Genomic DNA, 26,818 nt, shown 5'->3' with positions numbered 1-26,818 from the left:
TACATCTTGGAGTTGGATTAGATGAAGTATCCAGGATATTTCTGACAGAGCCACTCCTCTCGGAATTTAACCCTATAGGTGCCACTTTCACTGCATCTGGGAGCCAGCTGCAGCTCATTGTATACAGTGTGAGTGTGTGAGTCTGATTGGGAGCGCTACAAGGTCTGTCTCATTCAATAATCTGCTGATTGACCAACTGGGAGGTCACAAAGGCTGCAACAGGAAAGGCCTATGAAATCACAGCAACTCAATTTTGAAGAGTGCACTGCTGATGTAGATGACAAAGTGTACTTAAAGCCCACGAAGACATGAGGAGATTTGGAGCTATTGAGTTGTCTGAATGTGAACTGTGTTATAGTGAGATCACAGGCAGCTAAAGGCTAAAGGCATCTCACGACTGCAAGTTTAGTTTCTAAAATACATAAATTTTAGGGCTGTCATTTAAAATCAAGTGGATTTCTTTGAGAGTATGTTATGTATTTAAATGTATTTGGTGTGCTGCAAAAAGAAAAAGAAAAAAACAACACATACCATGCTCTGTGTGTAACAAATCCGAAGATTAAAGAAAGCAAAAGTAAACAATTTGTTCTTTTTGCTAAAAATGGTTTACTGGACAAGGAAGATAACAAATCTGATCCCTTGATGGTAACCATCAAACATCTGATTATACACACTCTTAAAATGAATTACCAGATGGAAAATATTAGCAAAGTATGAGGAAAAAGAAATGCAGATGATGAAAACAGAATATCAAGACTGTTGTGAGAAAAGGTTAGAGCACCAAAACTACAAGCGAATCATTAAAAAGAAAAGACATGGCAATGTTACGACAGAATAAATAGACTAAAAAATGACAAAATGTTAAAAGTATAACAAGGTTAAAACGTATTTAATTCTGATCTGCTTTGCAGAGCATTTCTTGACCTACTGGACCATTTCAGTGTAGCACATGGAACAAATAGCAAGTGTTCAGACACGTCTTTCTGTGGCTGTGTGGACAAAACCATTGCTGTGAGGACATTTTATCCAGTCAACGTCAAAAGGGAGAAGGAGAGTTAATACTTGGATAGAGTTAACTTTGGATTAGATATTAAGTTGTGTTTATTAAGGTTGTAGTAAGGAAGGCAAATGAACTGCATGTCAAGGAGTGTCCTCACAACTACAGAAAGGCCAACAAGAAGGTGTATGCTCCCTTTTCTGAAAACCAAGGCACTCATCTTTTACACCATGTACTTGTGGACGCCGCATTTTGAGCGATCGTTACTGCTACTTGCAAACATACAGTACAAAGCACCTTGTCTGGTGTTCAGGAGTGCGTAAATAAAGCAGGTGCAGTAACTTTTTCAATTTAGAAATCACAAATAACGGACATTTACCTTTTAAGTACTGGTCAACAGTACTTGCCATCTTTACATTGAGATATTTTAGAGAATATGTTTGTAATCAATCATAGCTGCTGACACAGTTGATAAGTTGGTGATAAAAACACGACTTCTTTTGTTTGTTCTTGATTTTTCCAGCTGCGTTTCATACTCAGTGAGTGTAGTTAAATAAAGAACATACGGCTACAACACAAATGTGATACGACTAAACACAACATAGACCAGTTTTGTGACTAAAAGTTGAGCAGAAAAGTGACAGACGACAGCTGGAACAAAGTTTGTGTTAGTAGCTAAGTGGTCCCCACATTCATTTCAAATATCATTAGAAACCACTGTGTTTCCACATCTCATCTCAACCCTTAGGCCTTCTCCAGTGACTTATAATATTCTTTCAGCACAGCCCAGGCCTTCGGCGCCATGAAGCCATCAGGAGGATTTGTTCCTTCGCGAGCCATTTTACGCATGCGTGTGCCGGAGATGAAATCATAGTCTTGATGGCTGAAACAAAAAAAAAAAAAAGCAAAAAAACAGAGGGTTATGAATGAGTCATATATCAAATCGATGAAAATATTGATTATGAGCTAAAAATAACTATGGTGACGCTTTGAAATCAAGGGCATCAAGATGAACAAGCAGACCAGTTAGCATTATTACAAACCAAAATCAGGCGCTTATAACATTTCACATCCAGCGCAGTGTGATGACTGTATCTTACTAAACTCTATATTTCATTTGCTGACCATTTCAGACAGCTGTTTTCCTCCCAAATCATTTTGTGGCTGGAAATGCTGCACTGGCATGCTATTGCAATGGTGGTTAGAGAGTGAGGCCAGAACAGCTGATCCAACATTTACGAATTTATCATTTATAGCCTTGCGTTTTGGTACGTTGTGGGTCTCTACTAACACACTGTGTCTGCCACAGAATCTTTCTGTTACTACAACTACTATAATTTTACAATCCTACATGAGAAAGTTATATGTCAAATGTCCCAAATAGACAAGTGAGTTTATGTCATTTATATTTTTTAAAACTCAAAATACACAGGTGCAAATAAGGTCCTCAGAGGGGTAAAGAAACCATTCTTTAACAACATTTTACTTAAATTTAGTTTTCAATGTTTAGGCCAGATGTTTTTTTGTCCCCACAATCACTACAAACTACTGCTCCCTTTTAAAAATAAATTGTAAAAGAAAACACCCTTATTATTATTACTTATAATAAGTAATAAGTTATTTAAATGTGTTATATACGCATTTAGTGGACAACTATCGGTTAATATAAGTATCAGACTGGACTATAAATAGGCTTTTTTTACTGCTAGTTAGAGAAGTAAATATTACTTTAAAGTATCACAATACTGTCAAACTACTGAACTAACGGATAGTTGTGGAATCCCCTTGTCAAACTTCTTCATTCTGACATTTGCTCCTTCTCCTCTCTTTACAGCTTCTCACTATACACCGAGTTCACCTGGCTCAAAAAAACAAGATATAAACAACTTTTCTGAATCGAGAAGGAAAGTCACTGGCGCAAGTTCACATCTTCACTTGTCTTGTCTATAAATTACTGTTGGGGATATCAAGACGGTTTTTAGACATCTTGTTCGCAGATATTTACACTCATCTCCACTGAGTTTACATTCAGAGAGGCTCAAACTCCTGATGTTTACGGAGCAAAATTGTTGTCACATGACACAGAACATCTTGTGGATGTGAACCACTGAGAATATGTGAAGTAGAGGACCTAGCACTTCACATGGCGTGAGGTAAAGGAGCTGGAGGCAAATTCTTCTGAGAACATTTTTATACAGCGTCAAATTAGAAACAGCTTGCTGTGACCTGAGCCATTACGCTTTAGAGAAAGACTGAGGGGTATTGCTGGTGATTAGGGTAAGCATCCATATTCCTCCTGAAATCTGGCAAGGCGCTGTCAGCATGAGAGAATGGAATGCCATAAATCTGAGTGACGACTACAGTCTTTGGAAATCTAGTTGTGCTCCTGCATTTGCTCTCTCCAGTTTTAAAATGATACCAAGCCACTGGGTCAATGCTGTTATAAATAAGAAAATACCATATTTTGTGTAATCTGCCAATGAAAGTGACCTACTTTTACTACGTGACAATCTGAAATGTGAATTAAAATTTGTTGAAGTTCCTGGATTTCTTATATCTTATTTTCCTCAATATGTCTTTGTTAGATTTTGTTAGATGCGCACAACACCACATGCGTTATTACTTATGTGTGTGACAAAGTTTAGAATCCTAAAAATATTATTAATACCGGTGATAAAAAATTTGATTTCCTCCCTTGTGTAGCCAAAAGAAAAAAATAAAGGTAAAGACTGCAACATTTTGTAGAAGCAGTGTAGTAACAGTAACAAACGGATTCAAGTCAAACTTAGATGAGGAAACAGTTTTTCTTGTTTGGCCATGTCATAATTTCAAAGCCAAAACAAACTAAACAAGCTGCTGATAATAAACATGCTATTTTTAGAAGCAATGTTGCCTCCTCCTGCATAAATGCTTGATGTTCCCACTCAGCAATTTGGTTTGGATTTAACATCATAAATATGCATCATGGAAAACAAAGCAAATCGTATGATTAGTCTGGCCATATTCAGTTCATTCCTGGCTTAACTGCTGCAGTTGCATAACCTGATGGTGGAAGCTGCACCAAATCCGGAGGAGAGGCAGCGAGATTGCATGATTTTTGTTAGTCATCATGTGCAGTGTCCGTATACAGACTCTAATTAATGGCAGGTCTCTGTAATTTTTGAGCAACATCAAAGCTTATACAAATCCACAAAACCGTTTCACTGTGTAAGAAAGAAAAACAAGCCTTGTTATTCTTGGCTTAATTTTTTACTGTAGATCGAAGAGAAACAGCAAAGAAATGCATGAAAGAGACTTTTTTAAAGACAAGCCTAATGAGTAATTAATTTAGAGAATGAAATGACTGTTTAGGCTGCTGGTTCTAATTGGGCTAAATGTGAAACATTAATCTGGACTAAATCTACAAATAAGCTGGTTAATTTGCTGTGAGAGCACTGGTGATCTACACCCAAACTATTTCTTTTTTCCATGACTCTAGTACACTTAAAGACTAAAGGAGAGAAGATCAGATGCAGGTTTTAGGAAATGAAATTCTAACATGAGTACTCACTTTTTGGGGTCATAGAAGTCCATTGCCCTTTTGACTTTGTTGTAAGCAGCAACCTTAAAAGGCACGATCTCCAGGGTGATGAGGCCTGGAGCCATGGTGAGGACCTTAGCCCCGTGAGTGGGTTCGTACAGGTCCTTTCCCGTGTCAGGGTGGGGCATGCCTGCAGGGTCACGGCCCACAATGTAGAAGTTGGCACCAGCTACCATTCGAGCTCTGCAATGCCACTGAACCTGTGGACAAGGAGAAGTTAAACTGTAGCCACTGAAGAAACACTAAAGACTCACTTGAATAAATCAGTAATTTCTTGGTATTTTCCTTAGAAGTTTAGCCTTTTATTAAACATTACTACTGCAGCTGCCCTTTATGCAGGAACTACTTGTACTGTATTTTTGTTTGTACTAGCAATATTTAGAATTTAATATAACATCATTATTTTCTTACGATTACCGTTTTTAGCACACCAATGCTAGCTCCACATTGTTGCGTGATGACGCTCATTGAAGTTTAAAGGTTGCTTTACTGTTTGAATGACAGTTAAACCAAGGGTACATGTTGTTTTTAATGCGTAAACAAGGTCAGAACAATGATACTAGAACTGAAGCGGAGTCTGGCTCTTTAAAACTCCTGTTCAGAATTAGTGAATAAATTCACTGCCTGACATCCCCCAGCCTCCAATCTGCTCTCAATAATTTTGACCATAACTTTTCAATTATCATAAGTGAATGATTAAAAGATTCCCAGCTACACAGCTACGCTGAGGCACACAGAGAGGTCTGTGCATGGCATAGAAACACTAAACAGAGCGCCTCAAGTCAATTGTAAATTCCATTTCCTGCCATTTATCACTCTCAAAAATGTGCAGACATCAAGTATGTGAAAGCCTTCCTCTCTGTGTCTGTTGTCATTACTCTGTGCCGCTGTCACATTTTCATTCCCTGTCAATTTTGAGGAAAATACATTGCATTATTTTTTTTTTAAGAAACCTCAAACATGTCACTGCAGATACAACATTCTTTACAATCATTACCTCAGTTGGCCCTGCATACATCATGGGTGAGGGGAAAATAGCAACAATGGTTGAGTCTGGATTCAGGATGCCCTCCTCCAAAACTGCAGCGTGCTGCTTCATTCGCCAAGGCAGAGGCACATCATCGTCCTTGGTCCAACCTCCCAGAGGGTGGAGCAGCAGGACAGGCCGACGGTAGCCTCGTTCGATGAGACGCTTGTGGGTGTCCTGCATCAGGAGTGCATGGCCGTTATGGACCGGGTTGCGGAGCTGGAAGGCAAATATGGCATCTGAATGGAGAGGAAAGAGAATAGAGGTTTGTTATAATGAGAGGAAACACATCTGTCCACATTTTTGTAAGACAAACAAAAGGCCACAGGGTAGTCAGAGATAATGAAGCAGCTAAGTGCCCTGCCACTGAAACCACATACAGCCTCTGTTCTCATCAGTAATAGGTTTCACTCATGTGACCCTTATACTTTGACTCATCCCTTACCCTAAGTCTAAACAACAAATAAAAAGAGTGGAAGTTGTGAATTACCCAACGTTCTCCTCTCAAACTAAAAATGGTAGCAGTTTATAAATATTGTGACGTTACTGTCTGTCAAAAGGTTATTGGATCAAGATCTCATCTCTGTTTTAATTTAGTTCTGACAGAAAATAAACAGAGCAACAGCACTCTGCTCCAGACCTGCATTCATTTCTTTAAACTTGAGTTTCAGCTCAGTAGGTGTCAGTCGGTACTGGTCGAGTCCGTCGTTCCAGTAGATCCTGTCCAGAACCTGCAAATCGCCGCCAACTAGCCAGTCCCCACTTTCCATCACCATCTGAAATAGGAGTCACAGTGATCATGATAGTGAACACAACTCAAACATAATCCAGACGTAAGACAGTGTGGTCCATAAAAACTTCACTGTGCTGGAACCAGGCCTGCGTGAATTCTAATAAACCCCCAGGAGTTATAACCCAGTTGCAACAGGGACAGAGCAACATAAATCAAAGTCTGTGTCGTTAAACAGTCAACAAAACTTCCCTGAATCTGGCCATATCTACTACCTTAATTTCAATAGCAGAGCACAGACAAAAATCTGATTGTATTCCACAATAAAACCTGGTGATGAGCCCGTGACCACAATGGAGTGCTTTTTTTTCCCCCTCTCATGAGATTAATCCAACAATGTCACCGAAGTGTTCAGGATCCAGGCAAAGGCAACTATTGTTTCAGGCAATATCATTCGCCTGCCTCCTGTGGCATTTATGACACCATAGCTGGAGTTACTGAAAACACTGGCCTGTGGGATGTTAATGTGATACAAAGTGACAATTCTCTACAGGCTCAGTAATAAAACAAAAAGCACAGCTACAGCATTGAGACAGCGAGTAACCCAAAATAAAGGCCACAAATGAAACCTGAGGTGAGCAGGCATTGTGAAAAGAAGATTTAAATGTTCATAAAGAAGTATCCATGTTACATTTTCAATGACAAGTAATTTATCAAATGAAAAGATAAAAACATTAACGAACAGATTGATTTCAGTTTGATCTGGCAAACTGTATAAAAGAAAAGGCAAAGTTGTCAACAGTAGAGGTGTCTGCATGATGTGATCGATAACCACTTGGCTCAGTCGTGAGACGATTTCAAAAATGTGTTGCAATCTGTTTTCCAAACTCCAATTAATCCAACCTGTCTGCTGCTGGCCCAGGAAGAGTCATGAAAGATGCTTGACAGTCGTTTTCTTTGGGAGGGACAAGTTGCAATTTATTTTCCCAACATAAGTGAATGGAAAACATAATGTCTGCAAGGATAAATCAAAGGGGCAGGCATTCACGTCCACATGTGCTCTGTTAAACTATTATAAGTGCTCCAGGACTTCACATGTGAAAGGGCCCTGGCCAAATAAACAGCCATTACGCCACAGTTTCTGATGAAGGGGGCTCCTGTCTGACTGATAGACAAGGGGTAAATGGGTAAACAACAAAAAGTGGATTAACTAAATGCAATGTGGAACAGGTCACTTCTGGCTGGAAAGAAAAAAAACATAGCTACCAACTTAGAGGTGTGTTGACAGACTGGCTCCAGTGTGGAGAGTTAAACATACACTTATGTATACAGACACACATTACTTAATGAGTGACGCCTTAATTGCAGCAAGCTGGACACATGTTCAGCACTCAGGCATCAGGTGTTGACACCAGAGAGACACAGTACAGATATAATAAAGTTTGCAGCCTTTTACATAAAGAAACACTCATACAGTAAATTACCAATATGTATTGGATCAAAAAGATGGAGAGATTACAGATATGTGCTAAATTAAAAATGATAATTAACTGTTCTGGGATATTGATACAGCTGTAATGTGGCATTCAAGTTCATCTCCAGACTGCATTTTTAGCTGCAAAGGGCTTTAAAGTGAGCCAGTGAGGTTTAAAGTAAGCGTGACCGCAGGAAGCAGAGTTACCAGACACTATTAATTATGTCTTGCATTGTAGTCAATACACAAGTGACTCGCCAACTGTACTAAACCTGAAAACAATAGGATTTAAAATTAGCCAATTTCTAAAAGTAACCATACACTATGTGTTCATGCAGATGGAGATTTAAGTACACTATCTTGTCAGCAACACCAGGCACTTCAGTCCTTTTCCAGCTACAAGGAAATGGCACTTTTGCACAGGGTGTGCAGGATCATTTCAGGACGTTATCTGTCCACCGAGTCTACCTGAGCCCCACAGCAGTCGATAGGACACAGATGGAAACGATTCCTCGGTTTATTTGGAGAAGAGCTGTGTGAGCGGAAAGGTGGAAGCTGGCAGGGATTCCAGAGTCTGTTCAGCTGAAAAGCACAATCTCAAACATATTTGGTCGAGGCTGAATGAGAGGTTCAGCATCCAAATTTAACACCTGCAAAATGAGGGTGGACCAAAAAGATCAAGTGATTACACTGGGCGTCCTAACATACTGTGAGAAAAGCTTGACTCCTCAACCTATTCAGTCTTTCCATAAGCAGTGTGAAAAGGCCAGCTCGGATCTGTCTTCAATCAGTGTTGTATCCAGGGAGGCAGTTTCACATGCAGAGTGTTTATCACACAGAACACAGAGGCGGACTGTCTGCAGATGCCGTTCATTACTGTCACCAAGGTTGAGATTGTGGTTTAAAATATAACTTCCAACATATTAGCCTATAGTGTAAATTCAGTTTTCACAGTACAGGAACAATATCCGTGCATGTGTCATCTCAAAAGTTTACCTTGATGTAGGGGTGGTCTTTACAGGTGGTGCCCCACTGGCGAGCACAGCGCTCTTCCTTGCGGTGTTCGTAGAACTCTGGGTTGCGAAGGATGGCAACTCGTTTGCCCTCATAGACCAGGGCCATGGCTGTCACACCATCTAAACGCTCTTTATCTGCAGTAGAAATCGGCAGCACCACAGGCACCGACAGGTTGATGACCCCACCTATGATAAGCAAGACACCCATTTTATGATGGGCAAAAAGCAGACACAAAGAAAAACACTGCCACCAGCTTCCCAGCTGATGCTACATTAAAATGTACATTGTGAGGTATAGCACTACAATAGAGCAGTGTATTTCTGAGTGGAGCACTTATTTTTTGTTTATACTGTATATATAGTATGCATGGGTATAAAGTCTATGTTTACAAATTGTGACACCTTATTCACCAAAAGTTGTTTCAGTTTATTTAAATTGATCTTTACAAGCTATTCACAAATAGCTCCAACCTAACAAATAATGCGAATTCTCTTAGTTTGCAACTTTAAATAATGGTGTAAGATGGAATATAGTGACCTATGACTCACAGTTTGATCCTAAATGTGTGTTTAAGTGGGAAAACCTGCTGTTGCATAATTAGGCAGCAACATCAACAGGATGTTATAGGATGAATAGTGGTAGGATTGGCTTTTTTCTTAAACACAGCCAGTAGTTAGCACAGAAACATTTCCTCATACAACATATAGGGAACTATGACGTCAGAGACCCAAATTATGCTCATGGCTACACTTGTTTTAAAACTTCATCAATAGTGTAGTTGGTGTTTAAAGCACATTTGTGCTCATCTGGCTGCTATGCAAACACAGACAGAAGAACAGAAGATACATACAGTAGTGCTGGGCAGGGATGACCCCTCTCAAATTTTATTTAACATTTGAGTGACGACTGCTTGACGCTAACATTTCAGATATTTAAACAACTTAAAAAGACACTGAAGATAGACTGCAGCCATTTTGCAGCATGGGAGGACCATGTAACATCACCCTAATCTATTCCAAAGCATAGTTTTTTTCCTACAATAAAAGCTTTTTAAGATATTAACAACAAATATGTGCTAAATACCTGGTTCTTCCCAAGGACACCTTCAATTTCATAACCATGCAAACGCAACGGCTATATATAAATAGATATAGGCCCCTATTGGGAAGCACTAGGACACCCACAACAGGCGTGTTAAAAAGCTCAAATGTTAAGTATACACAACAAAACAGCTCAACAATGCTAGTAGAGTTTCCATATTATACCCTTTTAGGATAATTGTGAAATATAGGCTAAAGCACAGGCTTCAAGGCTGCAATTTAAGAAGCTGAAGAAGAAAATCCCATCTTAAGTTAACTACAGCTTAACCTTTCTTATTGTAGGATTTACTCTGAGCAGTGGCAACGTTCTGTGGCGGGTTCCTATTACCTTCCATTCGGACTGCTGTTGCCCCACCTTCCCCAGACCCACTCTCCTAGTCCACTCTGTCATTGTATAAAGCTTACAGCTGGTTTGAGTAAAAAAACAGACACAAACAAGCCTGCCAAATGTCAGAATGAGGGAGACACAAGGTAGAATTTGGCTTACCGTTTACTCTTTCATACTATTTGATCAATCAAACATGCAGTTTTCTGCTTCCCAACTAGTTTTTGTGTTTTAATGTGGGTCATTAATCCTGGGCTCCCATAGCTTTCTGTCACTGTCAAATCCCCGGAAGGAAGTGAAAATGGACAAATTGTGGTGTATGGTGTCAATCAATATAGTGGCCTCTCCCTTTGCATGCCTCTCCTTCAGGACACAAAGGAAAGTGGAAGGAAATATTTTTCTATCAGTCAATACACAGTATGCTTCTTCCTCTGTCTGGCCAGCTCAGTTTCTCTGACTAGATAAAGTATCTTCCTGGAGAAAGAACTTAACTCATCTGTTATTGTGTTCCAACTAAAAGTTCCTGTATCCTTGGTGAGACAGAGGTTGTGTTATATACCTGTCAAAAACTGAAAATGAAATTCAGCCTATATTCAATTTATTTCACATTTTCATTTCACTGTATGTAACAAAATATTTGGCAGCACAACACACAACTGAGTGTTATGTAGTCATATGGTCAATAAAACTGAAGCGACCTTTTCTTGGCATTTCAACAGTAATAATTACAACAAGAGACATCAGAATTCATATATATATCTATATATCATAACATCATCACCCTTGAAAATGTACAGTTAACTTCAATCAACTTCACTCTAGACGATATCAACGTGTCATTTAACCACCTCAGCTAGGTGGTACGTCAGTGCTATATAATGGGGCATGTACTCAGCATGTCAGCCCACCGGAGAAGTTTATTTAAGTCTCTCAGCACATCCAACAGTGTATAAAAATGCATTGCAGCTTGCAGGGACACATGCAAGTGATATGTGTTAATCTAATTTAATGCTCCATTTAGTCAAGAGTGCTCAATTTGTATTTGAATAAAATCACAACTGTAAGAGGACAACACAAGGTCTACAGCTGGCAGACGTTTGGGTTTCAACAGACAGCATTAACAATAGTGAAAACATCAAACTATTACACGTTTAAATGAACCTTTTGGTATCACTAGATTTAATTTATAAAGGACTGGCTGACTAAGAGAGAATCCTGGTGAAGAACAGAGCATAACTTTATTTATACTTGGAAGACCATACAGTGTTGGTAGTGCCAGACAGTGATCCACATTTGCATTTAACTACTGTAGTAAGAAATATTCATTGATGCCTCTAATGAAAGCCATTCACTACTTTTTGCTAATCAAATACAGCAAAACTGATTTTTAAAATCAAATGTTGGAGTTTTCTTACCATCCAGCAGACAGTCAAAGTGAAGACATTGTAAATACTCTCTCTCCCTCATAAAACCATTCAGCGGAGTGGCCCAGCCTTCAGCCAGCACCTGTACCCACTGCATGTCCACCTGAGCATCACACAGGTATAAAAGTTACAGCAGGGATGGATAAACAACATAATAATAGCTTTATAGGCACAAAGGCTGTCAGCAATGTTCTCATAAGTTTGATTTGTAGAATACACTGCCCATCCAAAAAAAAAAAAAAAACGTCACCACCTGGACTTAACTAAGCAGATAGGTACGAGCCTCTCATCGGATAATTACTGCATGGAAGGTTATTCTTCAGCTGGCAACAAGTAATTTAACCTTAACTGATGCAGTGAGTAGCTTCTCATTTCTTAAATAACCTTATTGGAAGACACATCCTGTGGTTGTGGAAAAGATGTTAATCTGTTACAGAAGAGTCAAACTATTGGCATGAATCAAGCAAAGAAAACATCTAAGGAGATTTATGAAACTACTAAAACTGGGTTAAGAACTGTCCAATGGAAGAAGGTCATGTGGTCTGATGAGTCCAGATTTACCCTGTTCCAGAGTGATGGGTGCATCAGGGTAAGAAGAGAGGTTGGTGAAGTGATGCACCCATCATACCTAGTGCCTATTGTACAAGCCTGTGGGGGCAGTGCTATGATCTGGGGTTGCTGCAGTTGGTCAGGTCTAGTTTCAGCAACATTATGTGTCCAAAAAATGAGGTTCAGCTGACCTGAATATACTGAACGACCAGGTTATTCCATCAATGGATTTTCTTCCCTGATGTCATGGGCATATTCCAGGATGACACAGCCAGGATTCATCAGGCTCAAATTGTGAAAGAGTGATTCATGGAGCATGACACATAATTTTCACACATGAATTGGCCACTACAGAGTCCAGACCTTAACCCCATTGAGAATCTTTGGCATGGGCTTGAGATGACTCTCCCATCATCGATACAAGATGATGACAAAATGACAAAAAAAATTAATTCATCTCTGGACGGATATAAATGCTGAGACATTACAGAAGCTTATTGAAACAATGCCACAGTGAATGTGCGCCGTAATCAAAGATAAAGGTGGTCCCACAAAATATTACAGTGTGTGACTTTTTTCTTGGATGGGCAATGTATTAAAATTGTTTCATATCCAGACATACCTTGCCAATCTGTACAGCAGGCAGAGTCTCTGCATCTGCTTTAGCCAGGTCCAGTTTGTTCTCCTGAACATACAGTTCTTTCACTTCATAAGATGCATCAACTGGAACAATATCCTGCAGAATCAAAAGAATGTGAAATTAATTATTCTATACTCATCAAAAATCATCCTATACAAATAAGATGTTGATTGAGGTTCCCAGTTATAAAAGCAACACTGATTTACATGGTACAGTGCAGACACTACTGTAGACCAAGTGACATCAATATCTGTACAATAACAAGGCTTTACTGACCCCCAGTGGCAAACACAGGAATGACAGCATCATTCTGTGTATTAAGTCTGAACTTTCTCGCTGTCACTACAGGGGGACATTTACATTTACATTTAGTCATTTAGCAGATACTTTTATCCAAAGCGACTTACAAGTGAGGAACAAGGCAAGCAAAGAAAATCTAAGTCAAGGAGAAGCAACATCAAAGGAAAGTGCTATAAAAAGGGGACATCACCAAACATCAACAGTGGTTTCTAAACATGGCTTGTCTAGAAAGACAGTTAGCCCTCTCACCCTCTCCTGAAGCAGGTCAATAAGCTGTTGTATGCACTCATTCACACTGCAGGAGTCCGTCTTCAGCACCAACTCTGGAGCCTCTGGTTTCTCATACTCTGAGTCAATTCCTGTGAAACCTAATTAAGATGATACACAGGGTCAAATACAAAGTTTGGGCTCTCTGTGCTATGGTAAATATTCAAGTGTATGGCATGTGTGTTCTATCAAAATGCCCAAAACAATAGCACTTATCAACAAAATGTTTTTGCTTCACTTGAAACAAAATAATCTCAAAAGGATCACTGAGAAAACACTTCCTCTAACAGTGATGCACCAGTTCCGTTTTCTTTGTCATGTCATTTAGATTAATAAGATTAATGAAACAATGTTTTTAGCTAGTAGACTTGTGACAAATTAAAAAATTATCAGTAATTGTTCCTTCGTAGTCCACAGTTGAAGCAATAGAAATAACAACTGCAAAGTGACTAAGAGGAGGATTTTAACTATACATATTTAGAATATACTAAACTATAAAACTTAGGAACCCTTCAGAATTATCTCCATTTCTGCATGGTCACAAAAATGAAGTCTGAAAACCAAATATTTATCTATTGAGGGGAAGAAAAATATCCTAAATTGATCCATTCTTAAATATTTGTGGGTGGTAAAAGAATGTATGTATGACCTTTGTCGACTACTCCTAGTGTGTTAATAGTTAATAGTGTATAAAGTTCTTTTTTTGATCTTGTACACGACCTGCCTCACAGGTTGGGTTAGAAGCTCTTTTGTAATGCTTTCAGACTAATCCAACTTTGAAAAGGCCTCTCAAACTCATATCTGATTGTCATCCCATTATTCAAAACACTGGGCACTAAATTCCCTTCAAATAAACTATATATACATGAGTATTTGAAGAATATTTTATATTTATGTATATTTTTGTTTAATTTGTTTTGTTAGGTTTCCTTTGTATACTTTCAGGACTTGTGTTTTAGTTTACGTTCATGCAAAAACAGAGAAAATTGTGTTCACAAACGACCAATCATCGCTGTATTATGGATTTACACCTAGGGATCTCCTATTACTATTAAGTAACAAGTGTGATTCTAAGCTTCTCTTAACCAATCAAACTGAAGTATTCAGCATGTTTCCTTGAAACAGGCATTAAGCACTGCACCAGACAGAAACGTCTATAAAAACTGTGAGTAACTCCTGTGTTTCTCTTTTCTTGGAACTCTAGCTAGCTTGTGGGCAAGCTGCTGGCCTGCACCTCTCAGGCCCTTAAATGCTGCAAAATATCAAAAGTACTGGCTATAACAATAATTGCAATAATATATATTTAATAAAATGTAATTTAACATGTAATTAGCAACTGATTATAAACTAACTACATTTATCATATGTTCTCATTGTTTTCACTTAGATGTTTCCTCTTTTAGCTGTTCTGCATTTCACAAAAACATATGATGCTGACACACATTTTGACTTGTAATAACGACATTTCAACAGTTTCAAACCAAACTGCACCTCTTATTTCCCCTGCTCTGGCTCTCTTGTACAGCCCCTTCACATCCCTCTGCTCACAGACATCCAGTGGAGCGTCCACAAACACCTCAAAGAAAGGCAGCCCTGCAGCCTCATGGATCTTCCTGGCATTGAGGCGATCCTGGCAGACAATAACCAATGCAGAAGAAAGGTGAGAAAGGTAATTTAGCCAAAGAGTTAGTAAAAGGCAGCGTTTTGTTTTCAAATACAAGAGGACAAAGACCACTGCACATTTTAGTAAACTAGGTTCTGATGTGCTAAGCACAGTTCAAAATTGGCTTCCAAAAACAAAACACAAATACACTGCTAATCATACAGCAGAATCCTTCATAGTAATTTGAGGAAATTGTAGACAGTTAAACTTGGAGTAATTTTTTTTGTTTCATTTGCTTTTCTTTATTTAAAATTAACATTAATAAATGCAGTATTTTAAAATAACTCCAAATATGTTCAAATTACATCAGGTTAGCAAAAGGTCAGAATTTAGTGTGTAACAGAATGAGAGCCACATTTACTACAGTATCAATCCCTAATGCTCTCTTTGGGGAGTCACTCACTCTGCTGTAGGGAGAGATGAAACTGGCTATGCAGACCAGGCCCGCATCAGCAAAAAGCCGGGCCACCTCGGCAATGCGTCGAATGTTCTCTTCACGGTCTTCTGGACTGAAACCCAGGTTCTTGTTCAGTCCCTGACGGATATTGTCCCCGTCGAGTGTGTAGCAGGGGATACCATGACACACCAGGTACTCCTCTAAAGCCATGCTCACTGTCGTCTTCCCTGCACCGGACAAACCTTTACAAAGAAGACAGCACAATTATGAAAAAAGTTATAACATTACCTAAAGGCAAATATTAAGGACATCCTGAACATGTTTTTGCAACATCCCATAACCTACCAGTCAGCCAAACAGTACATCCTCTGAACCCTCCTCTTGTGCCCACAACCTGCCCACGTTTGTTTCGACTGACATGATGAGCTTGATAGGTGACATTAGTTGCACGTTGCATTCCCTGAAAATTACATAGATTTAGTGTCACTTCAGATTCACTGTCAATGAATTGCACAGAGATTAAAGAGACTCCAAAATACATGGAATTAACATGGGCACAAAAAATCATCATATTTTTATCATACTAGCAAACATTGAAGCTGCTTTAAAATACATTTTCTTATAAATGTGTAGTATTCTCTATATTATAAAGACTGCTAACTTATTGATTAGTTTCACATTAACCATTTTATTTATAAAACAAACTGTGTTTGTCTGATTTTACTGTTTGTCAGGTTTTGGAAGAACATGATGTTATACTTTTACAGTTGATGGACGTAAACACAACAGCACATTTTTATTAATGCTAACAATCAAACAACCAAGATAAATGTTCCACAAACACTGTTTTACTGATACGGAAGCTGTAAACATCATGTGTAATGTTATCTCAGCTGCAAGGGCACTTTACTCAAACAGTTGATGCCCTCAGTCTCAGCGCTACTACGGCAACCAAGGCTTTAAATGTAGAGCTAGCTGCAAGTAGCTAGCTAACGTTAACGTGAAACACTGTATTCCAGTAGCTGTTACATGACCTTAGGAGTGCTATTTAGGTAGCTGCATAGCCCGCTGGACCGTTGGATGGTGGTGGTGGAAAGAGGACCCTCATGAATAGAGGCATTGTATAAACACAACTTGGCAAAAAGAAAACTCACCCAGCTCTCAGCAGCGTTGCTCAGCTTCTGTTTCTTGTTCGAGTTGCCACACGTCTCCATGGTCGGCAGCAGTCAGCGAATTATTCAACCGGCTACACACAAGATGGAAAATGTTCAGTATTTTTATCTTTTTACTAATACAGCAGTTATGTCTTTATGTTGAGGGCATGGGTACCTTTGGTCAACGAAGAGACCCGGAGACGTGGAGCCTGGAGGAGCAACCAGGAAGAGGAGCCACGTCAGCGGCGACGTAGTGACGCACTTCCTCCGTCGACTCAGGTGGAGTCGTGAGAAGCTGAGCTGCTGTCAGGTTGGATGTTTGGAAACTGAAGGTCCACGATCACATTTATGATGTCTAAGATTATTTTAAAACTATTCAAAAACGTATATGACATTGCATTCTGACCAATAAGACATTTCAGATATCTACATATAAATTTTGACCAGTCACTATCCCCTGAGATCAGAATTGACGTCATCAACACCATTGCGCTGATTTAGTTTTCTTTTTTTTCGACCGGAACAGTTCATATTACTCATATATGCAATGTATTTCTGATTAGTCAAAAATGTAATTGAGGATTTCCGCAGATACATTTTGACTAGTCCCAATTCCAGTGAAAGATATCTGTAATTCAATTTTGGCTGGTCAGAATGGCTCATTGACTTGAATGGGAAAACTAATCTATATCTACAATTCAGTTTTGCCCATCCGTAAAGTGAATTCCAATGAAAGATACCTTTATTGGGCACATTTTAAGATAGAAGATCTATCTCAAACTAAGATATTACTAGATATCTTTCATTGGAATTGTGAATAGACAAAATGTAGTTGCGGATGTCTTCAATTACAGTTTTGACTAGTCAAATACACTGCAGATATCTGTAATGTGAATCCTGTCCACCTTGGTAAATTCGCTTGCCATAGACTCACTGATCTGCAATCAGTAATGATGATGGTGGTGGTTACAGGGAAACCTCCAATTCTCGTAAAGATTCACTTAGATTGGATTATTTGGAAAAAAAATAAATCAATATTTTTACCAACATAGCTACAATCATGCATAATGATTTAAAACAGTCAGTATTTTATTTTATACTTTGTCTAATAAAAACTCTAATAAACACATGATGTTGTCTCGGTGATTAATGCAAAAGTGCCCACAAATAGTCTAATAAAAGCATGTGCTGCTCCACCTAACAGTTTAAAGAAACAGAGTGTGCAGAACACTTCTTTTAAATGAATGGACTTACAGGGCGATGCTGGTGCTGATTACAGGACATGCTCTGAATTAAAGGGGATGTAGAGCAGGGGGCTGGATATAGAGGCTGGATGGATCTAGAGAATGTGTGAAGCTTCTGGGAGGAGCGCTCCGTGAAAAGCGAGCGGCACAGCTGTGGCAGTGGCTGTCCAGCCTGAGCAGAGCAGCATCAAACAGGGCGCAGCATCAAGGATTCACGGAGCTGCAGCTGCAGGAGGAGGCACCAGGAGGACGGAGCAAGGCAGGTAGGATGCTGTAAATTGTGCAACGTGAATTAAAATGCGAATCTGTCCTCTTCTCGTTGCTATATGCTGCGCTACATGTGTCTACAGCACATTAACTGTGCCATTAATATGAGATCTTTAATGGGATGGCAGGCCTTTTGCTGGGTTAGAGCTATACTGCTGATGACATTCAACTTTCCATCAGTCTTGCTTAAAGATATGCTGCAAATACACTGTAGATACGAATGTATCCAACGAATATGTATATTTTAATTATATTTTCATTTATAGTGATATGTTTGAATAAAATAAAATAAACTTTTATCCGGTTGGTTATGGCCATGAGCTGGAAGTGTCGGCTGACTTCCATCGTGTTTATAATATCATGATGACGTCATCAGGGTATTTATCAGTAGCATCGGGTGACATAAAAAGGCAGGTTGTCTCACATCAAACTATAAAACTTTTAAACGCAATCAAAACCTATATTCTCAGTCATATAGGTAGACTGTGCATGCTTTTTAAATAATCTAGTCGTCAGTTTCCAAATGCAAATAGTTTTGAATGAAAAGGAAAGAGCTTAATTATAGGACATGCAATGACCTGTTGCCCCACCCAGTAGCCTCATATGGAACATGGTGTTTAGCACTGTGTGTGGGGCCACTGTGCTACACCCCAAAAGTAAACTTCAAAACCAGCTCCGCCAAACCCATCACATGTGACAGATTGCTGCCCTATAATATATGGGAGGCATGGGAGACACCCAGTTCTGAACCTTGACAGTACTGCCAGTATTAGCCCCACATGTGGTTATGGCATCCACAAAAGTAGGGATGGCTCCATGGACAGTGTGGGTATTTTGGCTTGTTCGGTATAAGATTGTTTGTCTTTTTAGAAATAGAACTAACATTATTAGTTCTGCAAACGGTGTGTGTTTGTGGGCTGCTATGAACAACTTTGGATAGTGAATTAGTGTAATTCAGTAGTTGTGGATCCAGTAAAACAAGTAAACATCACTGTGGCAAAAACAGTTTTCAAACATTTGCTCACTGTCTTTCACATTATTGTCCTGACATGTACTATATACTCTGAGGATTAATAGTATGGGTAGATACTGGATCTTACATTCTGGTGCATTGTTTTAAAGAAAACTAATTGTCATTATACATAACATACTGCAAATTAGCTCCACTATAACCAGCTACAACAGTAAAATACTACTTAGATGTTAATGCATCCATAATACTACTATAATGCATACTAACATAATGGTCCAGATCTTTAAATGTTCAATTTTAAATCTTACAGCGTTATAGCTTTTATTAAAGTAAATGAAATGCATTTTTTAGATTACAGCTGCTGCTACTAATAGCATTCAAAAGTACAACCCTCTTACAATTTCTCAAAGCACAATGAAATCATCTGTTCATTAGAAGAAAAGTGGGGAGAACTTTTTATTTTGCTTACAAACTCAAGTGTTTCTGAATCTATGACTGGAACGAAAGAAAACAAAATTAAATCTTGACATAGTGCTAAACATGCAGTTTCGAGGCTGGATTTATAGCACACATTTATAGCCTGTAGAGTCAGCTCCTTTCTGTAGTGTCCCCAGTACATAGAGGGCTGGGTCACTTCTGGTGTGACTTATTTTTAACCCTCCCTTTGATGCCGACAATCCACATGATGTGAAGAAGAAAATGAGTGGACAGCAATACTAGCGTGTTATTATGAAGGCCCCAAAATGGAGTCAAAGCCCTGGTAAAATACAGCCTTTAAGGCAAGTGGGTGGCTTCTCTTGAAATAGCTTGGCTAAGCAGGGACAGCCAAGTTATCCATTACGGGCTGTGACCATGTGGAATAGGTTTTTCTGCCAGTTTTCCATCACCACCCATCCTTTTGGACCACTGGGTGCTCCAGCTGGTGGGAAAATACTGTATACTGTACACAAGGGAGGAGGGGACCAGTGGAAAGCTAATAGAGACACTCCGCTGACCTCCCATGTGCAGCACACATAGTGCAGTCTCACAGTGAAAGCTGGAAAATAAATATCTGGCTGAGTATGCAAAGAGTGTGCACAGATACCAGAAAAAAATAGATCAGAAATACTCTGGTTGTAGGCTTTCTCAAAACAAATAAGAATAATAATTCACAAAGAATTATTATGTGCCTCTCCTACAATGTGGACAGTTAAGTCAATACTGAAAACAAATACACATTTCATAAACTAAAACTCGGAACAGCAACACTCAAAGAGATTGTCCTCGCTGGAAAAACACCAGCTTTAGTCATTTCTTCAAATTCTTACATCAGCCTAAAATAGGTTTATATTTTCTTGTCATGTGGTTTTATGTAAATTCTAAATTTATACATAATTTCACAAGTTGGCAATAACAAACAACGTATTTACTTGTTTAGAGCTTGTCGCACTTAGATCAGTGTTTACATGTAAACAAAATGTCTTTGATCACAGGGTTGAGGGATGCGATACAAAAAATGTCCACATCTCACAGAAAACCTACCACTGGCACAGTCATGTTCAGAGTCTATGCAGCAGCAGGATTTGTCTCTCGTAACTTTTATTACCACCAGTGCTTCACTGTCCATTAAAGAGGTAAAAATGTTAATTATGTTTGAATCTAAAAATAAGAGGAGGATACATTTGCAAGCACTCACACTCCTAATGCTAAGCTACACCAGCAATCAACATGACGTTCCCTTTAATGTTATCAATAGATCACAATTTTCAGTATAACTAACCACAGAGATGGAACATAATGACTCTGTAATCAGCTTGTAATGCTGCTCTGCTCTTGTTGATCTAATTTCTAAAACTGGTTCATATTAATACATTTTATGAATGTTTTAAGTTTGTCAGACTTTGTGTAGCTTTCCAACAGTTGCATAATAGATACTGCAGTGGCTTAGACAGAGAGCAGTCAGCCATTTTCCACTGTAATAATATTTTCCCAAAAATTGATTCTGAGGAAACTGATACTTTCAGCAGCTCGCCAGTCAAGCTCTATTTCTATCCCTTCATTTTTTTCAATTGCCAGGTTTCTTTCTAAGTAAACATACCCTTCTGTCTGTATCCCACATGACACTTATTGAGATGTATTTTAGAGCTGTTAGCAACATCATCAGATCCATTAATGGAGCTGTTAAAGGTACTTGAAGCCTTTTAGACATGAAAGAATGAAAAAAGCTGTAGTGCTCGCACAGGTCATTAACCGACAAGAGCTCAACAACAAACATTGCAGTGGCTCATCTCCACCTCTGTCTTTGTTACTTCACCTTAAGCTTTCAACAGTCCATCCACACTTAAATTTCTCTGTATTTTATTTAATTCTATTATATTGAAGTGTATATGTATGCATATTTTTAATATAGTTTTTGTTTGTGAAGGTTCAACCAGTTCTGGAGCTTTTGATCATATCTCAGGATCAACTTCACCTGGTAGAGTTTTTTCTGGCTGCTTAGGAGTTTTAATCCATTATAAACAAGAACCCCATAAAGTGGTGTCAAAACTTAGATTCATGACAACTGAACAAACTCCATTTGCAGAGAAGGATTGTGTGACCCGATAGCTCCAGGACAGCTGCTAAATGGTGGCTGGAAGATAATTTTTGTTATGTGAACAGAATTAACTTTCACTCTCAACTAGTTAGTTTCCTTGAGCTACTTTATATTCATATAGCTTAAAACCTTTATAATGAGCAAGTATATGACTTTTCTGCAACAGGTGAACTACCATAAAAACCACAGATCTGACTATAGCAGCTTTTGTTGAGGACAAAACCAAAGCAGTGTGACAAAAAGACTTTGGAAAGTCCAAAATAAGAGTCTGGCTGTACCAGAGTGGTTCTGGTGAATGTCCATGGAAAGGAAAATGTAATTCACAGTCTAACTCTCAAAACCACGTCTAGAATAACTGACTGTTATACACTCAAAATAGCTTTTTAGCCTCATTTAATCCAATAAAAAGCTCCATCGCTTGCTTTGCTAATCCCTAGGATAAGAAGGAGCAACAAAAGTAAACTTGTGTTCATCTCCCTGTTTCTCACTGTGATGATTTGACACCTTAATGTAATCAAGCAGTGCCTGAATGAGCTTTTCTGTCTTTTGGCAACAATATATTTTCCAAACCAAATTGTTTGTCAGTTTCCAACCTTTTGTTTTGTCTTATGGCAGCTTAAAAGCTTCACGGTTCCCAGAGGAGCAGTGCCTGTGGATGGACAGTGCGGGCACCCATGGCATCGCAGGAGCTTGTGGATGCAATAGACTCTGCCACTAATAATCTGAACCCAGAAATGGAGGGTGGTACGGGGCCCAGCAACAGTAAAAGTTGTCCTGTTCATACACCTGGCAGCGAGGACACAAAGAAGGGCTTTCGGAAAGGCATAGGAAGACATAATGACTACATTAAGATTTCTGTGCCAGAGTCCAAGGTCAACCGTCTGCCCATGGAGTGGTGGAAGACAGCAGTCGCCTTCTTTTATGCTGGTTTTAACTTGGTCCTGACCACAGTCGTCATCACTATAGTTCACGAGAGAGTCCCACCCAAAGAAAGCAGCCCACCTCTTCCTGATAAGTTTTTTGACTATGTTGATCGGGTCAACTGGGCATTTACAGTGACAGAGATCAATGGCATGGTGCTGCTGGCCATTTGGTTAATCCAGGTGTTCTTCTTCAGATACAAGTAAGAACTTTGGGTACTATCTATTGTGCAAGTTGTTGTCTTTCAGCCTAAATGACAACTTATTTTTAAGACTTTTTGTGGCATCAATTATGTTTCATTCAAACATCAAAATGTTGAAAAATGTGATCTCAGAGAGTTGGACCATGGTGTAATTGTTGGTTCCAGACACGCTGGTTTGAGTATTTCTGAAACTGCTGATTTCCTTGGAGTTTTATGCACAACAGTCTTTAGAGTTTATTCAGAATGGCACAAGAAACCAAAGAAATCAAGTGAAGGCAGATTTATAGATACCTTATTGATAAAAGAGGCCAGAAGAGAATGGCCCTGACTGGTTGGAGCTGACAGAAAGAAACTCAGTGAACCACCAACTGTGGTGAAGCAGAAAGGCATCTCAGAATGCACAACACATCAAAACTTTGGGTAGATGGGCGACAACAGAAATCTGTAAATCTGACTGAATAAAAGTAGCTTTGTCTGACGGACGGTAGATACAGATTTTAGCATCAACCGCGTGAATCAATGGTCCCAGGCTGCATGTGGTGTTGGTGTAATGGTATGAGGAATGTCTTCTTGGCACACCTAATACCAATCAATCATTGTTTGACTGCCACAGCCTCCATGAGTGCTTCACTTTATGACCACAGTTTATCCATCTTCTAATGGTTATCTTACTGCATTGTGATGCACAAGGCCATAAAACAAAAGTCTTTTTTAAACTTATGAACATGACACCAAGTTTAGTGTACTTCAATGTCCTCCCCAGTCACCAGATCTGAAGCCAGGAGAACATGTTTGGGAGGCACTAGAATTGGAGAGTTACTGCTTTAATGTGCTGCTGACAAATGGGCAGAAATTCTATGGCACAGTCATGCCATATCAAAATGACCCAGACTCCCAAAGGTAATGTTTCCAACATCTTGTGCAATGCAAGCCATAATTATTAAGGTCATTCTGAAAGCAAAGACAGGCCCTGCCAATTATTAGTTTGGTGTTCACAATAAAAGAGGTCATTGAGTGTAGTTCTGTCTTTTCTACTGTTGAGTTTCATGTGACATGTCTGATTTACGACCATTGAGGTTCACAGTGAGCAATATTCAGATAAATTCAACTTTTGACATCACATTATTGCAAATTTAGGCATTTTCATGTGGGAACAAAACTATAGCAACACAGCTCTGACACTGTTAATGCATATTCAGGATGATTTCTTACTGTAATTTTGTGGTCTGGTCAATAAAACTCAATCTGATGGACCAAGATGAAGCTGTCCAACAATATGTCGACTGATAAAATCCCCAGATTAAGTTGATGTTTGCTTTATCGTTTTTCAGCATTACTCATAAATATATTTCTAAACTTCTATGATTGTGTATCTTACATTGTCCATTTTCAGGTCAATAGCATGCAGGCGGTTCTTCTTCCTCATTGGCACACTGTACTTGTACCGCTGTGTCACTATGTACATCACCACCCTGCCTGTACCTGGCATGCATATGACTTGTGCTCCTAAGGTGAGTAGCTTGCAAACATCATTCACCCTGTGGGACTCGTGCAAGAGAAGCAGCTATAAAAAATAAAAATCCATTTAGACTTTTTACTGCCTCGGGACACCAACAATGCTGAGGTGCATTAGTATTTGATCAAAAACATGCGCTGCTGGCAGTTGTTTGCTGGGCTGTACAGTGCAAACGGATCAGAAGTAAGACAGTTTAGAAGTCTTGTTTCTGGGATTTTTAAATATTTTGGACACTGAATGAAAGACTTACTTGGAAGAAATGAGCTATTGGCAGTTATAAATAATGTTTTCACAAACGGTACTCTGGTTACTTGTGAACTTATTGTTTAACTTTACTGTGCTTCCTTCAAATTCTCTTTATTATATGTACAACCTCCCTTCCCTCTAATTACCATTTCAACACGTGGCCCAGACTTGGAAAAAATAAACAGAAAATTAGAGAAGTAGCTCAACATTTTGTAAAATACATCTATTTACTCTGTTGCCGAGAGGTAGATTTGAAGATTGATCCCACTTTGATGTCTGTATGATAAATATGAGGCTATAGCCAGCAGCCAGTTAGCTTAGCTTGACACGTACACTGGAAACAGGGGGGTAAACATCTAGTTTGACTCAGTCTCCAGGTAACAAAATTTGTTTACCACAATCTGTACAAAAAATAAATAAATTCTTCATCTAATCCAACCTATATGCAAGTTATTTATTTGTCCCTCTCTACACCTGCTTGCTGTTTTCTATCAGCTATATGGAGACTCTCATGCCAAACTCCAGCGAATTCTGCAGCTTATTTCAGGCGGAGGACTCTCCATCACAAACTCTCATCTGTTGTGTGGAGATTTCCTCTACAGTGGACACACTGTGATGCTCACCCTAACCTACCTGTTCATCAAAGAGTGTGAGTACCCAAAGCAGCACTTGTTTGTGTCCATGAATAAAAATAGAGCTCTCGACACATTTCACTGAAACATCTGATGTTTTATGACTGTGGAAACATGGACGAGAACCACGTGGGGCCCAACACTAACGGATACTGTCATAAATATTACCAACACTCTTGTCTTTTCTTTCCTCCCTCTAAAGACTCACCGCGGTCGTTTTGGTGGTACCATCTGATGTGCTGGCTGCTCAGTGCCGTGGGCGTGGTGTGCATCTTGGTGGCACACGAACACTACAGCGTGGATGTGGTTGTGGCCTATTTTATCACCTCCCGCCTGTTCTGGTGGTACCACACCATGGCCAATTTACAGGTCTGAACACTGAGCCAAACCGTGGGTGACTGTGATGTCTGTGTGTGTTTATGTGTGTTGGAGAAAAATGAGACCTTGTAAAGGAAAAGGCTCTCCTTTCATTGAATGTTTTTACACATAAATCAAGACTTCATTTTGTACATGAAGCTTGCCTCAAGTACAAGCTAAACATCACATGCCAACACAAGAATGTCTGACCAGTTACTTTTAAAGGAAATTGTATGTATATATTTATATATATATTACATGTTATTTTAAACAAAGTAAGTACATATAGTTTTAGATTGTGTCAGAATTGTCTGGATCACTCCCTCTGCTGGCAAAGCTGTAAACAAACCCTTAATATGTAGTGGCACCAGTGCTATTATATTATATTATATTAAACATTATTACTGTATTTTTTAAATTATTTGTATTTTTCCTTACAGACTCTTAAATGCTCACCCAACAACTACCTCACAAACACTTGGTGGAACCCACTGTTTAACTTCCTGGAGAGGAACGTCCAAACTGCGGTACCATGTTCATACAGTTGGCCCATCACCTGGCCTCCTGCCTGTCTTAAGAACCCCTGCAAGAAGTATTCAATGGTGCAAAGTACACGAGAGGAGTGATGTGACCTCCGGATACTCCAGCAGTGTTGCCTGATAATTCACTGAAGTGGTATTTATTCATTCTGTCATGTCTAATGGTACCAAATGCATTGTTATAAAAAAGACATGTGTCAGCATGTGCCTAGAAGCATAACCATTTGTCTCTGTGTGTTTTTTGCCACTATAATTTATTTGTGATATAAGTCTTTTTTTGGTTTTGCAAGCAATATCAACTCCTGGTGAATTTCAGACATGAATGGACTCCTAGGTTTGTTCTTGTATTTGCAAGACTTTGAGTTTGGATCTGCTACCACAACTGTTTCATACTGTATGTATTGATGGGTTTACCTTAATACAATATCAGTGTGCTCAAGTGCCTTATTGTGTCACACATCAGCAGGTGTACCAAAACTATCACGAGAAGTCTTAGTATTTAGTATTATTTTATTAGCAGTATTATTATTATTTTTATTTTTTTTTTTTTAATTCATTTTAGTTGCCTTAATATGTATGCTGTAGCTCTAGTCTTGACATTGTACTGTTGTAATAAAATTGAACCAAAGTCTTTGGTGTATTTTTTGATTTAATAAAATAATGAGCTCATCATTATGCTATAATCCCACAGCTGTTTTTCTT

General features: G+C 39.0%; 2 protein-coding genes across 2 annotated transcripts; one reads left to right on the top strand and one right to left on the bottom strand.

Moving 5' to 3' along the window:
• Nucleotides 1-604: 604 nt before the first annotated feature.
• papss1 (3'-phosphoadenosine 5'-phosphosulfate synthase 1) lies at nt 605-16,887 on the bottom strand. The gene is made up of 13 exons (XM_026360110.1): nt 16,820-16,887; nt 16,645-16,736; nt 15,836-15,950; nt 15,497-15,732; nt 14,922-15,060; nt 13,413-13,531; nt 12,846-12,959; nt 11,666-11,777; nt 8,805-9,010; nt 6,245-6,380; nt 5,575-5,843; nt 4,548-4,777; nt 605-1,880 (listed from the first exon to the last, which is right to left on the bottom strand). Exons 2-13 carry the CDS (start codon nt 16,702-16,704, stop codon nt 1,742-1,744), a joined length of 1,875 nt encoding a protein of 624 aa, XP_026215895.1. The 5' UTR covers nt 16,705-16,736; nt 16,820-16,887; the 3' UTR covers nt 605-1,741.
• Nucleotides 16,888-17,928: 1,041 nt separating this feature from the next.
• sgms2a (sphingomyelin synthase 2a) lies at nt 17,929-26,652 on the top strand. The gene is made up of 6 exons (XM_026360653.1): nt 17,929-18,151; nt 22,319-22,826; nt 24,220-24,337; nt 25,084-25,237; nt 25,423-25,589; nt 26,018-26,652. The coding sequence occupies exons 2-6, from the start codon at nt 22,378-22,380 to the stop codon at nt 26,201-26,203; spliced, it is 1,074 nt and encodes a 357-aa protein (XP_026216438.1). The 5' UTR covers nt 17,929-18,151; nt 22,319-22,377; the 3' UTR covers nt 26,204-26,652.
• The last annotated feature ends 166 nt before the right edge of the window (nt 26,653-26,818 follow it).

Source organism: Anabas testudineus, chromosome 1 (genome assembly GCF_900324465.2).
Source record: "Anabas testudineus chromosome 1, fAnaTes1.2, whole genome shotgun sequence".
Lineage (NCBI taxonomy): Eukaryota > Metazoa > Chordata > Actinopteri > Anabantiformes > Anabantidae > Anabas > Anabas testudineus.
This window is presented reverse-complemented; position numbering and strand designations above follow the sequence as displayed.

Bases quoted from the DNA above. Each gene is read 5' to 3' on its own strand.
- papss1 (XM_026360110.1), bottom strand. From the start codon at position 16,704: ATGGAGACGTGTGGCAACTCGAACAAGAAACAGAAGCTGAGCAACGCT. The intron at 11,778-12,845 runs GTATGTCTGGAT...TGTGATGCTCAG, and splicing joins CTGCTGTACAGATTGGCAAG to GTGGACATGCAGTGGGTACA. The intron at 9,011-11,665 runs GTAAGAAAACTC...TGCTTATCATAG, and splicing joins CTTTGACTGTCTGCTGGATG to GTGGGGTCATCAACCTGTCG.
- sgms2a (XM_026360653.1), top strand. From the start codon at position 22,378: ATGGCATCGCAGGAGCTTGTGGATGCAATAGACTCTGCCACTAATAAT. The intron at 22,827-24,219 runs GTAAGAACTTTG...GTCCATTTTCAG, and splicing joins GTGTTCTTCTTCAGATACAA to GTCAATAGCATGCAGGCGGT. The intron at 24,338-25,083 runs GTGAGTAGCTTG...GTTTTCTATCAG, and splicing joins ATATGACTTGTGCTCCTAAG to CTATATGGAGACTCTCATGC.